Source organism: Callithrix jacchus, chromosome 10 (assembly GCF_049354715.1).
Source record: "Callithrix jacchus isolate 240 chromosome 10, calJac240_pri, whole genome shotgun sequence".
Classification (NCBI taxonomy): domain Eukaryota; kingdom Metazoa; phylum Chordata; class Mammalia; order Primates; family Cebidae; genus Callithrix; species Callithrix jacchus.
In genome coordinates this window covers 113,268,260-113,281,754 of record NC_133511.1, presented here as the reverse complement: position 1 = coordinate 113,281,754, position 13,495 = coordinate 113,268,260, and the positions used below count along the sequence as shown (strand labels likewise).

Below are 13,495 nucleotides of genomic sequence, written 5' to 3'. Positions count from 1 at the left end.
AGTTGTAGGGGAATAGAACAGGGTCAGTCTGCCCTAAAAACCATTAAAAGGAGAATTGAAGGAAATGTTTGCTGGACTTAGAAGCCCGAAGCATTTAAGATATATGAAATGGAAAGTTGAGTCCAAGAATTGAATTCTCTGAACTTTTCTAGCACCCTCCCTCTGGGGAGTTTCTGAGAAGAGCAAAAGTCAATTTCCCAACGGCTTCATTCAGAGGTTAGGGATCCTATCTCTCATTAATCCAATTATAAACCAGGGACTTCTACTTCCTCCTTCATGATTAGCCCCCTCATATTCTGGCCCCCATGGGTTTCCCTCTCCATTCTCAAGTAAGTGACAGAGGAGAATCTAACATCCCATCACCCCCTGTCCCCACCACAGATATACTCAAGGGGCCCTTGGCGACTTCTTCTGCCCTTATGCATCACTGGACCAATGATGTTGGTGAATGCCAGGAAGACTTTAACTAAGTGGACCTGGACCACTTTATGCATAAATGTTGGACATGTCACTTGAATCACAGCATGCTAGACATGTAATTTACCCCAGTATTAGTGAATATTGTAGATGTTCATCACCTTGTTTTAGAATGTCATGGCCTACAGTATAAGAATTCTTTTGTCCTTACTGAAAATGAACTAGTCTATGTGTCTATAAACGCTTGTGAATTATTGTGCACAAACAGCTTTAAAGGCATGTATTCGTTCTCTCTCTCTCCCTCTCTCTCTCTCACACACACACACACACATGCACACACACACTCTCACACACACGCACACACACACACACACTCACACCGATGAACTTCTACTTCCTCCCTCATGATTAGCCCCCTTAAATTCATCATGTCCAATTCATTCACTTTAAAGATGGGAAAACAGCCAAAGAGAAAAAATTACTTGTACTTGTAGCTTGGCTAAACCAGCTCTCTCCTAACTCCTACAGAAGAGTCATCCAACTGCTTGTTCTTAAAGTTCTAAGCATTTCATGACGTATTCTCAACACGTGGTTTTCACATGCAGGGGCTTCAGAAAGACTCAAGTTGACTGTGTCAACTGCTAGACATTGTTTCCTAAGCAACAGCACATTACATTTTGTGTTGGGCATTATCACATCATTCAAATTTTCTAATGTCTCACGTACAGTGAAAGTAACACTCTATTGGAGTAACTAGTATTCCCATTTGACAGATTAGGTAACTGAGGCTCATAAGAGTTAAGAGAATGGTTCAAACCTATAAAACTGATAAATTGCCCAGTCAGTTCGAATGACAAGGTGTTCCAGTACTTGCCCACTCAGAATCTGTGACCGGCAGCTGATGTCTTTTTAAGAAGCAAACAAGCCAGTGGAAAGTTGAACAAGGTTTCCCCACTCCCACCTGCCTCTGTTCTACGCAGCCATGTCCCCGCTCCCACCTGCCTCTGTTCTACGCAGCCATGTCCCCGCTCCCACCTGCCTCTGGTCTACGCAGCCATGTCCCCGCTCCCACCTGCCTCTGGTCTACGCAACCGTGTCCCCGCTCCCACCTGCCTCTGGTCTACGCGGCCATGTCCCCGCTCCCACCTGCCTCTGTTCTACGCAGCCATGTCCCCGCTCCCACCTGCCTCTGTTCTACGCAGCCATGTCCCCGCTCCCACCTGCCTCTGGTCTATGCGGCCATGTCCCGGCTCCCACCTGCCTCTGGTCTATGCGGCCATGTCCCGGCTCCCACCTGCCTCTGTTCTACGCAGCCATGTCCCCGCTCCCATCTGCCTCTGTTCTACGCAGCCGTGCTACTTCTTGAAAGTTCTGTGCCCTTGGCTAAACAAAGCATGAAACAAGGGTGTAAGTGTGGCCTCCTCCTTTTCTCCATATCCCTCCTGAAACACTATTAAAACTCAAGTTCTATTTTTTAAATCCCAGGGTATTCTCCTATTTAAAGAAATCTATGTTAGGTCCTTTTATATATTACATTAATAATGCCCCAGTTTATCAGTTTCAAATGAAATAACATTGGCTGCTGTCATAGCCACAGCCTTTCTCATCTTCCTATTAAAATACTCTGCTAAACATTTTAGGTGAAACTTTATGTAATTCTCAAACAACACTATGAAATGAGTACTCACATTATCCCATTATGTAGATAAGAAAACCGAGGTAAACTAGTAAGAGACTGTCTGATGATCACACTTGCTAAGTGACAGAGTTATAATTTAAAAGTAGAGAGTCTGACTCCAGAGCCTGTGCTGTAAACCTCAAACAATAGGTAATAAGGCCATACTGATTTTTAAATAGCCAATATTTTACCTGCCCCTACCTGCTATCAGCACCTTTCTCTCTACATCTAAGATTATTCAAAATCTAGAAAATAACTTGAATAAAAATGGGAGACAATCGAGAGCGATGGGGGAGTTTCGTGGCAGCACATTATCCCTGGTAGGGATATTGCCCCAGGTAGATCTTTTTAGGCAGGGACAAATGCTGGAAGTAAATGTAATTTACCCCAGTGTTAGTGAATACTGTAGATGCTCATTTTATTCATATCTCCTTGTTTTAGAATGTCACAGCCAGCAGTATAAGCATTTTTGTCCTTACTGAAAATGAAATATTCTGTGTGTCTATAAACCCTTGTGAATTATTATGCACAAATAGCTTTAAAAGCATGTATTCACTCTCTCCTACACACACACACGAACATGCTATCCAGAGTTATCAGCTCCCTGGTATATTTGTATTATTTTCATTTAAGGATATATCTTGGTGGTCTTCCAAAGCAGCATGTATGAATTTGCTTAATAGTTTTTTATTTATGTGTGGTATTTCAGAGGGATGCAGGTAAACATTTATTTAACAGCTCTTAAATATATAGACATTTAGGGTGTTTCTAGGTGTCTACTATAATAAGCATTACTACATTGAAAATTCTGATTCACATGTACGAATAGATTTCCATTTTCACAAGTGGCATGCTAGTTCAAAGGATGTAAACATTTTTCATTTAGATAATGTCAAATTGCTTTCAAAAAGCTTTTTATAAAATTATACTTCCAACATCAATTTCAGAAAAATCCACATAATATCCTATACCATATGCAAATTGTATATTTTCAGTCTTCTTTTATTTTTCTAGAAAATGCTTTTAATCAAGAATGATCCTAGTGGAATACACAAAGAAGGAAATAAGATTAACTTACTTTGGTTTTGCATATGAAAAATTTCATTGAGCATGAAATTCTTGAATAAAAGCAAAAGTATACTACTCAGACAAGAGTTCAGAAAATATACTTTCTTGGAAAAAAAATACTTAAATGATAAGTTTGAAAATTTCAAAACAGAACTGAAAGCTGTATAAGATGACTAAATATAAATTCCAGAAATTAAAGATACAATATTTAAAATTGAGATCTCAGTGGATTGTTCCAATAGCACATGGACATGAGTAAAGAAAATTAGTGAACTGTAAGCTAATCACAGAGAAACTGAAGCACTAATCAACACTAGACTTTTATAAGTTGACGATAAATTTTTCATCTCTAGAATAGACCTAAAGAAAAACTAAAATAATAAGTAACTTCCCAACTAAGAAAAGCAGAAAAAGGAAACAGAATATTTATGAAGCCAACGTTACCCTGATACCAAAATCTGGCAAAAACACAATGAAAAAAAAATTACAAGCCAATATCCCTGATAAACTGAGACGCAAAAATCCTCTGCAAAATACTAGCAAACTGAATCCAGAAGCATATCAAAAAGTCAATTCATCACAATGTAGTAGGTTTCGTTCCTAGGATGCAAGGTTGGTTCAATATATACCAATCGATAATGTGTTTCACCACATAAAAAGAAATAAAAACAAAAGCCGTATGATCATCTCAATAGACTCAGGAAAGGCTTTCTATAAAATCCAGTATCTCTTCACAATAAAACCTTCAACAAACTGGGCATCAAAGAACATCCCACAAAATAATAAGAGCCATGTATGACAAATCCACAGCTCACATCATTCTGAATGCACAAAAGGAGGAAGCATCCCCTTCAGAACTGGGACAAGACAAGAATGCTCACTCTCACCTCTCCTATTTAACATAGAACCAGAAGTTCTAGCCAGAGCCATCAGGCAAAAGAAATAAATAAAAGCATCCACAAAGGAAAAGAAGAAGTCAAACTCTCTTTGCTTATGGTATGATTCTATGCCTAGAAACCCCTAAAAACTCCACCAAAAGGCTCCTAGAACTGATTAACAACTTCTGTAGTTTCAGGATACAAAATCAATGTACAAAAATCAATAACATTTCTATATACCAATAACATACAAGCTGAGAGCCAAATCAAGAACACAATCCCATTCACAATTGCCACCAAAAAATAAAAAATCTAGGAAAACCTCTAACCAACCGGGTGAAAGATGTCTGCAAGGGGAATTACAAAACACTGCTGAAGAAAATCTGAGTTCACACAAAGAAAAGGGGTAAGAGTCCATGCTCAGGCACTGGAAGAATCAGTATCCTTAATAGGACCATACTCCCCAAAGTAATCTACAGCCTTAATACTATTCCTATCAAACTACCAATGTCATTTTTCACAGATTTAGTGAAAAAAAATATATTTAAATTATAATGTAACCCAAAAGAATCCTGAATAGCCAAAGGAATCCTAAGCAAAATGAACAAAGCAGGAGGCATCACATTATCTGATTTCAACCTATACTAAAAGACTACAGTAACCAAAACAGCATGGTACTGGTACAAAACAGACACATAGACCAACCAATGGAATAGAATAGAGACCAGAAATAAAACCTTACACTTACAGCCATCTGATCTTTGACAAAGTTGACAAAAATAAGCAATGGGGAAAGGAACCCCTATTCAATAAATGGTGCTGGGAAAGCTGGCTAGCTATATGCAGAAGAATAAAATAGGATTCCTACCTTTTATCATATGCGGAAATTAACTCAAGATGTCTCAAAGATTTAAATGTAAGACCTCAAACTATAAAAAAATCCAGAGACAACCTAGGAAATACTATTCTGGACATCAGCATTGGCAAAGAATTTATGGCTAAGACCTCAAAAGCAATCTCAACAACCACAACAAAAAAAATTGACAAATGGGACCTAAAGAGCTTCTCACCACAAAAGAAACTATCAACAGAGTAAACAGATACCTTACAAAATGGGAGAAAGTATTTTCAGCCTATGCATCCGACAGAGGTCTGATATCCAGAATTTATAAGGGACTTTAACAAATCAACAAGCAAAAAAGCAAACAGCCCCACTAAAAAGTGGGCCAAGGGCATGAACAAACACTTCTCAAAAGAAGACACACAAACATATGAAAAAATGCTCAACATCACTAATAGAGAAATACAAATCAAAACCACAATGAGATATCATCTTCAGCAGTCAGAATGGTTATTAAAAAAATAATAGATGCTGGGGAGGCTGCAGAGAAAAGGCAACATTTATACACTGCTGGTGGGAATGTAAATTAGTTCAACCACTGTGGAAAGCAGTTTGGAGATTTCTCAAATAACTTAAAACAGAACTGTCATTCAACCTATACTAAAAGCAATCCCACCATTGGGCATATATTGTTCACCAAAAAGACACGTGCACTTGTATGTTCATTGCAGCACTATTCACAATAGCAAAGACAGGGAACCAACCTAGGTGCTCATCCATGGTGGAACGGACAAAGAAAATGTGGTACACATATATCATAGAATACTATGCAGCCATAACAAAGAACAAAAGTATGTCCTTTGCAGCAACATGGATACAGCTGAAGATCTTTATCCTAAACAAATTAATGCAGGAACAGAAAACCAAATACATCATGTTCTCACTTATAAGTGGGAGCTAAACATTGGGTACTCATGGTCACAAAGATGGGAGCAAAAGACACTGAAGACTATAAAGTGGGAGGAGGTAGATGGGGGTATAAACGAAACAAGCTTGGCCATGAGTTAACTGTTGAAATTGTGTTATGGGTAAAAGAGATTCTTTATACTATACCATCTATTTTGATACATGTTTACATTTTCAATAATAAGAAGGTTACAAAATGAATCTAGCAAGCTTCACAGCCTGATGCCTTTCAAGAAGAGCTCCATTTGGTCCTGTGAGTTCAACTGGTGATTCTGTTGTCTAATTCAACGAGATGGTGGGCTAATTCTGCAGACTATTTTGGAATGACTCTTTTTTTTTCTTTTTTTTTTTTTTTTTTGAGATGGAGTTTTGCTCTTGTTACCCAGTCTGGAGTGCAATAGCACGATCAAGGCTCACCGCAACCTCCGCCTCCTGGGTTCAGGCAATTCTCCTGCCTCAGCCTTCTGAGCAGCTGGGATTACAGGCACACGCCACTATGCCCAGCTAATTTGCTGTATTTTTAGTACAGACGGGGTTTCACCATGTTGACCAGGATGGTCTCAATCTCTTGACCTCGTGATCCACCCACCTTGGCCTCCCAAAGTGCTGGGATTACAGGCTTGAGCCACCGCACCCAGCCCAGAATGACTCTTTTATGCAAGGTATTCATCAGAATGCCAAAGGAAAGAGTGGAGGCTTAACTGAGTTTGCTGTATGACAGTTGTATGCCTATTGGCATTGACATGTATTATGTGTAGCAAAAAAAATAATATGTGTAATCGGTGGCTTTTATACCTATGTCAAACAATTCCCTATAATAGACAAACAGGCAACCCTTGAAATGTGCATGACCTGTGGGGGAGAAAAACGTTAAAACTCTACGAAGAACACAAAAAAAGACATGAACAAATGGAAAGACATATCATGGTTTTGGATGGGAAGACTCACAGCATTATAGTGTCTATTATTTCTAAATACATTTGTAAGTACTTACATAAAATATAATTTGATTTCAATCAAATTAATAATAAGTTGTTTTAGGATATGGGGGGCAGAAAGAGAAATAAAAGTATATTTAAATTAGTACATCCACAAAAGGAAATATTGTCCAAATGATTAAAATGAACTTTTTTTAAAAAGAGGGAGGCCAGGTAGAATAATCTGGAACTAACAAGTCCTGCGAACTTTCCCTTCAACCTATTCTGCGCCTTCAGTTTGGACCCAGCAATCATTCTGAACCCAAGCATCAATACCAAGTCTCGGCCTCTACTTCTCATTGAGTCTCAGTGTCCTAATCCACAGCCTCTTCATGGCCTTCTTCATTTCAGCATTTCTCAGGGAGTAGATGACAGGGTTCAAGAGTGGCGTTATCACCGTGTAGAACACAGCCAACACCTTGTCTACAGGCAGAGTGGTAGAGGGCCTCAGATAGATGAAGATGCAGGGCCCAAAGAACAAGCTAACCACTGTGACATGAGACCCGCAGGTGGAGAGAGCTTTGCGCCGCCCCTCAGAGCTCCAGGCCCTCAGATGGAGCAATATGACCAAATAGGATGCTAAGAGGATCCCCAAACTGATCACAGACAAGGTCCCTCCATTGGCAACAATCAGCAGACCAGTGAGGAAGGTGTCAGAGCAGGCGAGTTTGAGAAGGGGAAGCAGGTCACAGAAATAGTGATTGATCACATTGGGGCCACAGAAGGGCAAGTGGAAGACGAGAAGGACTTGGGCAAAGGAATGCACGAAGCCTCCCACCCATGCTATTCCTACAAGGACAGCACACACCTGCTGGTTCATGATAGTGGTGTAGCTGAGGGGCTTGCAGATGGCCACATAGCGGTCATAGGCCATCACAGTGAGCAAGAATATCTCAGTGCCACCAAAGAAGTGCATGAAGAAAAGCTGTGCCATGCAACCCCACCAAGAAATGGCTTTCCTTTCAGTCAGCAGATCCGAGATGAGTTTGGGGGCTGTAACAGAGGAGTAGCAGATCTCCACGAAGGAGAGGTAGCTGAGGAAGAAGTACATGGGGGAACCAAGACTTCTGCTGGTCATGACGGTGAGCACAATGAGGAAATTCCCCAGCACAATTGCTGTGTACAAGAACAGAAATATCACAAAGCAAACCCCCTGCGCCTTTTGATTGGGAGAAAGTCCCAGAAAAATGAATTCAGTCACATTGTGTATGTTAGCCATGAGGTTGTCACCAAGAGGCAGCAATATGGGTGGCGTGACCTGAAATGATACAAAAGACTTCTTCGCCGAGTGAGTGAATTACATAAAAGCCCTTGCATAGCTGAGACGCTGGTGACTTAGAAATGGAAACATGAGTAGAGTTAGTTATGTGTAGAAAGGAAGAGCATTCCAAGAAGGCCGAGAGCAAGTACGAAGGCCTTGTGTGTGGCTGGAATAAAGGGAAGAAGAGCAAAAAATAAAGCTGTAGATAGACATTAGTACCAATTTGGGAAGTCATTTTACTTTCCAGCTGATGAACATACTCGATGATTTTCCATTGTCTGCAGAATCACACACAGTCTGTAGTATGTAGAGACCCAAAGTAGGGAAAGCGCTGTCCAGTGGAAACAGATCAGAGGAGGTTAGTTAGGAGGTTAGTTAGTTCCTCTATTAGGAAGTTATTAAATCCCCTCATCAAACAATTTGGAAACAGCCAGGATAGTGTTACTGCCTCCATGTCTCCATGTTAGATGTCTTTCTATTGCCTTTCAGTGTTTTAAATTATCCTGTGCCTACAGCTTTCTTTCATTCCACCTCTTTCTCTCTTTCTCTCTCTTTTTTTTTTTGAGACAGGGTCTTACTTTGTCACCCAGGTTGGAGGGCAGTGGCGTGATCTTGGCTCACTGCAGCCTTGACTTCCCCGGGCTCAAGTGAGCCTCCCACCTCAGCCTCCTGAGTAGCTAGGACTGCAGGCATGTACCACCACACTCTGCTCATTTTTATATTTTTTGAAGAGGCAGAGTTTCACCATGTTGCCCAGGCTGGTCTTAAACACCTGAGTTCAAACAGTCCACCCACTTCAGCCTCCCAAAGTGCTGGGATTACAGGCATGAGCCACTGCTCCTGGCCTTCTCTTCCATCCTTGGTTTACAGAACCGTGTCCTCACCATGTCCTCAACCTCTCCACGTTCCATTCAGAGGTCCTGGTGGACCTCCTTTGACAATCAACATCTCCTCTTATTTCTGCTTCTCCCTCTAATTCTCATATGCTACACTTGGTCACTTCGTGAGCTTGTCCTCTTCCAAGGGCCCAGCTCAACTCAATCCATGCAAAATTCTCCTCTTTACTGGCACCTTCACTTTCTCCAGTCACATCCTCTAGTGGCAACAAAGATCCAACATCCCCCATCCACCCCCCCAACACACACACACACACATATATCCCAGTGCCCCCTCATGCTCTGACACATCCTTCTTCATAGCCCAGGCTTTCAACACCTCAGGGCATCACCAAGACTGCTCACTGACTGACTGGCAGGCTGTCCTGTCCACGCTAAACTCTGTCCAAGGTGGCTGAGGTTTTGTATATCCACATAGTCTCTCCTACAGTAACACTGCCGGCCATCTGAGCCTGGGAGCCAGATCACTTCCACTCAGACCACAAAGCTTCCTTGCTTCCATGAGTGGGGCAATCTCAAGTGATTAAAGACCGCCATGAGCCAGAAGGAAAGCACTGAGAGAGCGTATAGTTACAGAAACAAAGAAAGGCCGGCCCCAAACTCTCAGATTAGCTGGGGAACTTTACCAAGAAGTTTCTCACAGAAGAAAGCACTAACAGTCTGAACTCCTGGATTTGTAGTCAGATTTTTCAGGGAATGTTTGTATAAGATCTAGAAAGTTCTTTAACGTCTCAGAGACTCAAGGTCTAACAGTAACATGCAGATAACACCTCCCTCACAGGTAGGTCCCTCAATCCCACTCCCAGTCCATCCCAAGATAAGTTAAAGGCCAGTTCTATGTGCTGCCCTGGATTCCTCTCCAAGACAGGAAGTCCATCTCCCCAGTTTACAGGCCCTCTCAGCCTGGGGCCCCTCTTCTCTCAGGACATTTTGGAATTCCGGCCCTTACCACACTGAATTATCATTGTTTTTGAGTGGCCATCTGCCCACTGGAGTGTGGGTTTCCTTAAGACAGAGTTGACGGTTGCTCACCACTCCGTCTCCAATGCTTACTGCAGTGCCAGTCGTGCAATAGCATTCGGTGAAGGTAGAAAGAATAAATAATACTGGATATGTATCTTCCCAGCCTTCTTAGCACAGTATTTGGTACACTGTTGGTGTTCAGTAAATATTAAGAGAAGAAAGTTCCCCAAGGACTAACATCGCACCTTCTCCATCTCTGAATCCCAGAGCCTAGCACCTGTGTTCACCTCAAAGATCAGATGGATGTGAAAGCCCCTTGTAATGTGCTATCCACTTCCTGGAAACATTCTATTTACTTTCAAGGTGGAATCAATCATCACTACCAAAGAAGCCCATGGTCACAAAACAAAACTCAGCCGTGTTTCTGTGGCTTTGCTGTTCTGTTCTAATCACGGAGAGGTAAATAACACCCTGAGAACAGTCTTACGCTCACACAGGTTTCCCAGTTCACCAATCAAGAAGCATTACAAAAGGCCATAGTACCAGCCAGAGCTCCTGCCTCAGTGGAGTCACAAGACAGAGAAGATCTGCTCCCCTGCAGCCTCAGGCTTAGAAATGCTGAGAAATGCTAAGCCACTGGGGTTTCAATTACACCTGATTTAAAAGAAGAGCAAAGCAGGCTTGCCCCCCAAGGTGTTCTGCAGAGAACTTAGAACCTGGCAGCTCAGCCCTCAGTTCACAGTGCTTAAGACACTAGGGGAGGAGGTGTGTGATCAGGTGAGAGAAGCTGGGTCCCTAGAGACCTGTACCCTTTCCCCTTCCTAATCAGGCAGACCACCTCATGGGAAGCAGGGCCTCAAATTCCTTGTAGGAAACAACTTGCAGAAAACAACTCACTCTTGTAGGAAAATCTCAGGCTTCCTTATAGGGAACAAGTTAAGAAAGAAACAGAAATTGTGAACAAATTTAATTCACCCCATGTTTGCACTTACTCTACATGTGGCTGTTCAGAGGTCCATGAGCTACTGTCCCTGCTTATCAAGAACTCAGTCACATGGCCTTACATAAAATGACACCATTCAGAATAGGGGGCCCATGGAATACAGACCACAAGTGTCAGGAAACTGAAATAGCACTTCTCTGTGTCTGGTGTGAATGAGTTATGGATCAGTGGTTCTCAACGAGGGCAATTTTGCCCCCGGAGGATATTTGACAAGGTCTGGAACGTTTTCCGTTGTCACAACCTGGCTGGGAAAAGAGTGCTACTTACATCTGGTGGGTAGAAGCCAGGATGCTGTGAAAGCTCTTACACTGCACAGGACAAGCAAAGAATGATCTCACCCAAAAAGCGAAAGAAGCCACACAGAAAAGGGTACATGCTTTCATTTAAACAAGCTTAGGACAGGTTAAACTAATTCATGATGAGAGAAATTAGATCAGTGGTTGCCTGAGGAGGGTGGAGATTGCCTGGAAGGAGTCGGGAGAGAGGTTTCCCGGGTGATAGAAATATTCTACATCTTGGTTGGGAAGTTGGTTCACAGAAATATAAATTCTTCAAAACTCATTAGATTGTACACTTAAGGTCTATACATTTTGCTGAATGTGAATTTCACTTCAATTACTGAGAATACATTTTAAATGTTATTACCACAAAAACAGTAACTTTGTGAAGTAATGTATGTGAATTAGCTACATTTTGCCATTCCATAATATGTGCGTGTGTGTGTATGTGTGTATATATGTATTGCAAAATGTATCATACATGATAAATACATAAATTTTATCTGTCAACTTTTTTTAAAGTAAAAAACAAGATTATTTTCATAAAGTAAAATCTAACAGGGATGGGAAACCACAGTGAAGGAAACCTCTGATCTGGGAATCAGAATATCCTAATTTGTGCCCGGGCTGGATTTACCCTGGAACAGAAATCGCTAGTGTTCCTATAGTTATTTTCTCCTACTTCCTTCTATAGTATCAGAACCCCTGAATTTTTAGCAGGGCACATGCCCACCTGGAGTGAAAATTACACTACCCAGCCTCCCTTGAAACCTCAAGGAACGGGACATGCCTTATTTCGTCTCTTCCTGCTTTCTGATAACAGGATGCTGCCATTATGACTGGAGCTCCAGCAGCCACTTGGGGCCATGCAGTGACCTTGGGAACGAATACTATAAAGGATGGAGAAACAACATAGAGAACATTTCTAATCCAGATCGTTAACTTTTTGACTTTTATCTTGGTTTAGAATCTGACCCTTGCAGCTAAAACCTAATCTAAATGATGTTTCATGTCAAACTGTACATTGGGAATGATTAATTCATACTTCATTGATGTCACAGGATTGCAATGAGACACGAGTGAAGTAATGAATGTGAAAGGGCTTTGAAATATGCATAAGGTGTTATGCAAATACAGGATATATCATTTAATAAGTTCAAATATGGATTTAATGTACTTGTTTGGACAGTTGGTATTTTTTGTTGCAAGATAATATATAAACACTATTTCTATCTCTCAAATAAGTTTTTTTCTGGCTGCTTCAAGCAATCTCACTTCTGGTTCAAACCCTCCCCAAATGATAAAGACTAATAATGCTGACATCATTTCAATATATTTTACCCATTCTGCAGCTCTGGAGCATCTACCACCTGTCACTCATCACACTAGATGCAAAAGCAGCAATTCACCTAAAATCAACTCGCCAACAATAGTTTTCCAGATGGCCAAATTACCAACAGTCAATTCATAAGAGTAACCAATTCAACAATTTTGCTATGAGACATATGGCCAGTTCACTGAATTATTAATTCACCAAAGATATGCTTCCACTTCCAATCTCAGCTAATCCTTTTCCTCTGAATTAAGAAGCTCTACAAAATCTGGATTGTAAAATATACACAAAGTCAGCATCCACCACATCTGGATCGACAAATCCATTGAACATAAAAAAGCAATTGAGTTATGCCAACTTGGCAGAAATTTGCAAACACAATTTCCAGACAGTTAAATCAAGGGCAAAGCCCTCAAGGCAGCAAAAAGGCCATGTTCAATGTTCATGCTTAGCAAAGTCATTATAAAGAACTGTGAGGTAAGTATGCCAAGTCTAGTAAATATTAACCACTTTTCATCCAGATCATTGACTTTTCTGCTCTCCTGTGATATGCATATTCACCAGGTCAAGTCTAGTGAGTTCATACAACATTAGCAACCACAGAACCTCAGTAGCATACAACAAGAAGCATTTATTCTCAAGTTCATGGGTCTGCAGGTGGGCTAGGGAAGCTCTGCCTCAGGCCACAGCTTGGTGGGTCAGCTAGAGAAGTTCGGCTCCATATGTGTTCATTCCGCAGTTCAGGCCATAGTGCAGCTGTCACCCATCATCTCATGATCATGACAGAGACACAGGGAGGCAAACAGAAATACACAAGTCCTGGTAAGGCCTAGGCTGTCACTGATGCAGTGTCATTTCCATCCACCCCATGTCATTAGCCAAAGGGAGTCACATGGCTGAGCCTAAAGTCAGGGGATGGAAACATATATTCTACAT

The 13,495-nt window shown here is 41.3% G+C and overlaps 1 protein-coding gene across 1 annotated transcript; it reads right to left on the bottom strand.

Annotated features, from left to right (window-relative positions):
* Window positions 1-6,834: 6,834 nt before the first annotated feature.
* On the bottom strand, window positions 6,835-8,044 carry OR4X2 (olfactory receptor family 4 subfamily X member 2). The gene has a single exon (XM_002755250.6). It carries the CDS (start codon window positions 8,042-8,044, stop codon window positions 7,115-7,117), a length of 930 nt encoding a protein of 309 aa, XP_002755296.2. The 3' UTR covers window positions 6,835-7,114.
* Between the last annotated feature and the right edge of the window lie 5,451 nt (window positions 8,045-13,495).

Excerpts from the sequence above, each read along its gene's own strand:
- OR4X2 (XM_002755250.6), bottom strand. The coding sequence starts at position 8,044 with ATGGCTAACATACACAATGTGACTGAATTCATTTTTCTGGGACTTTCT.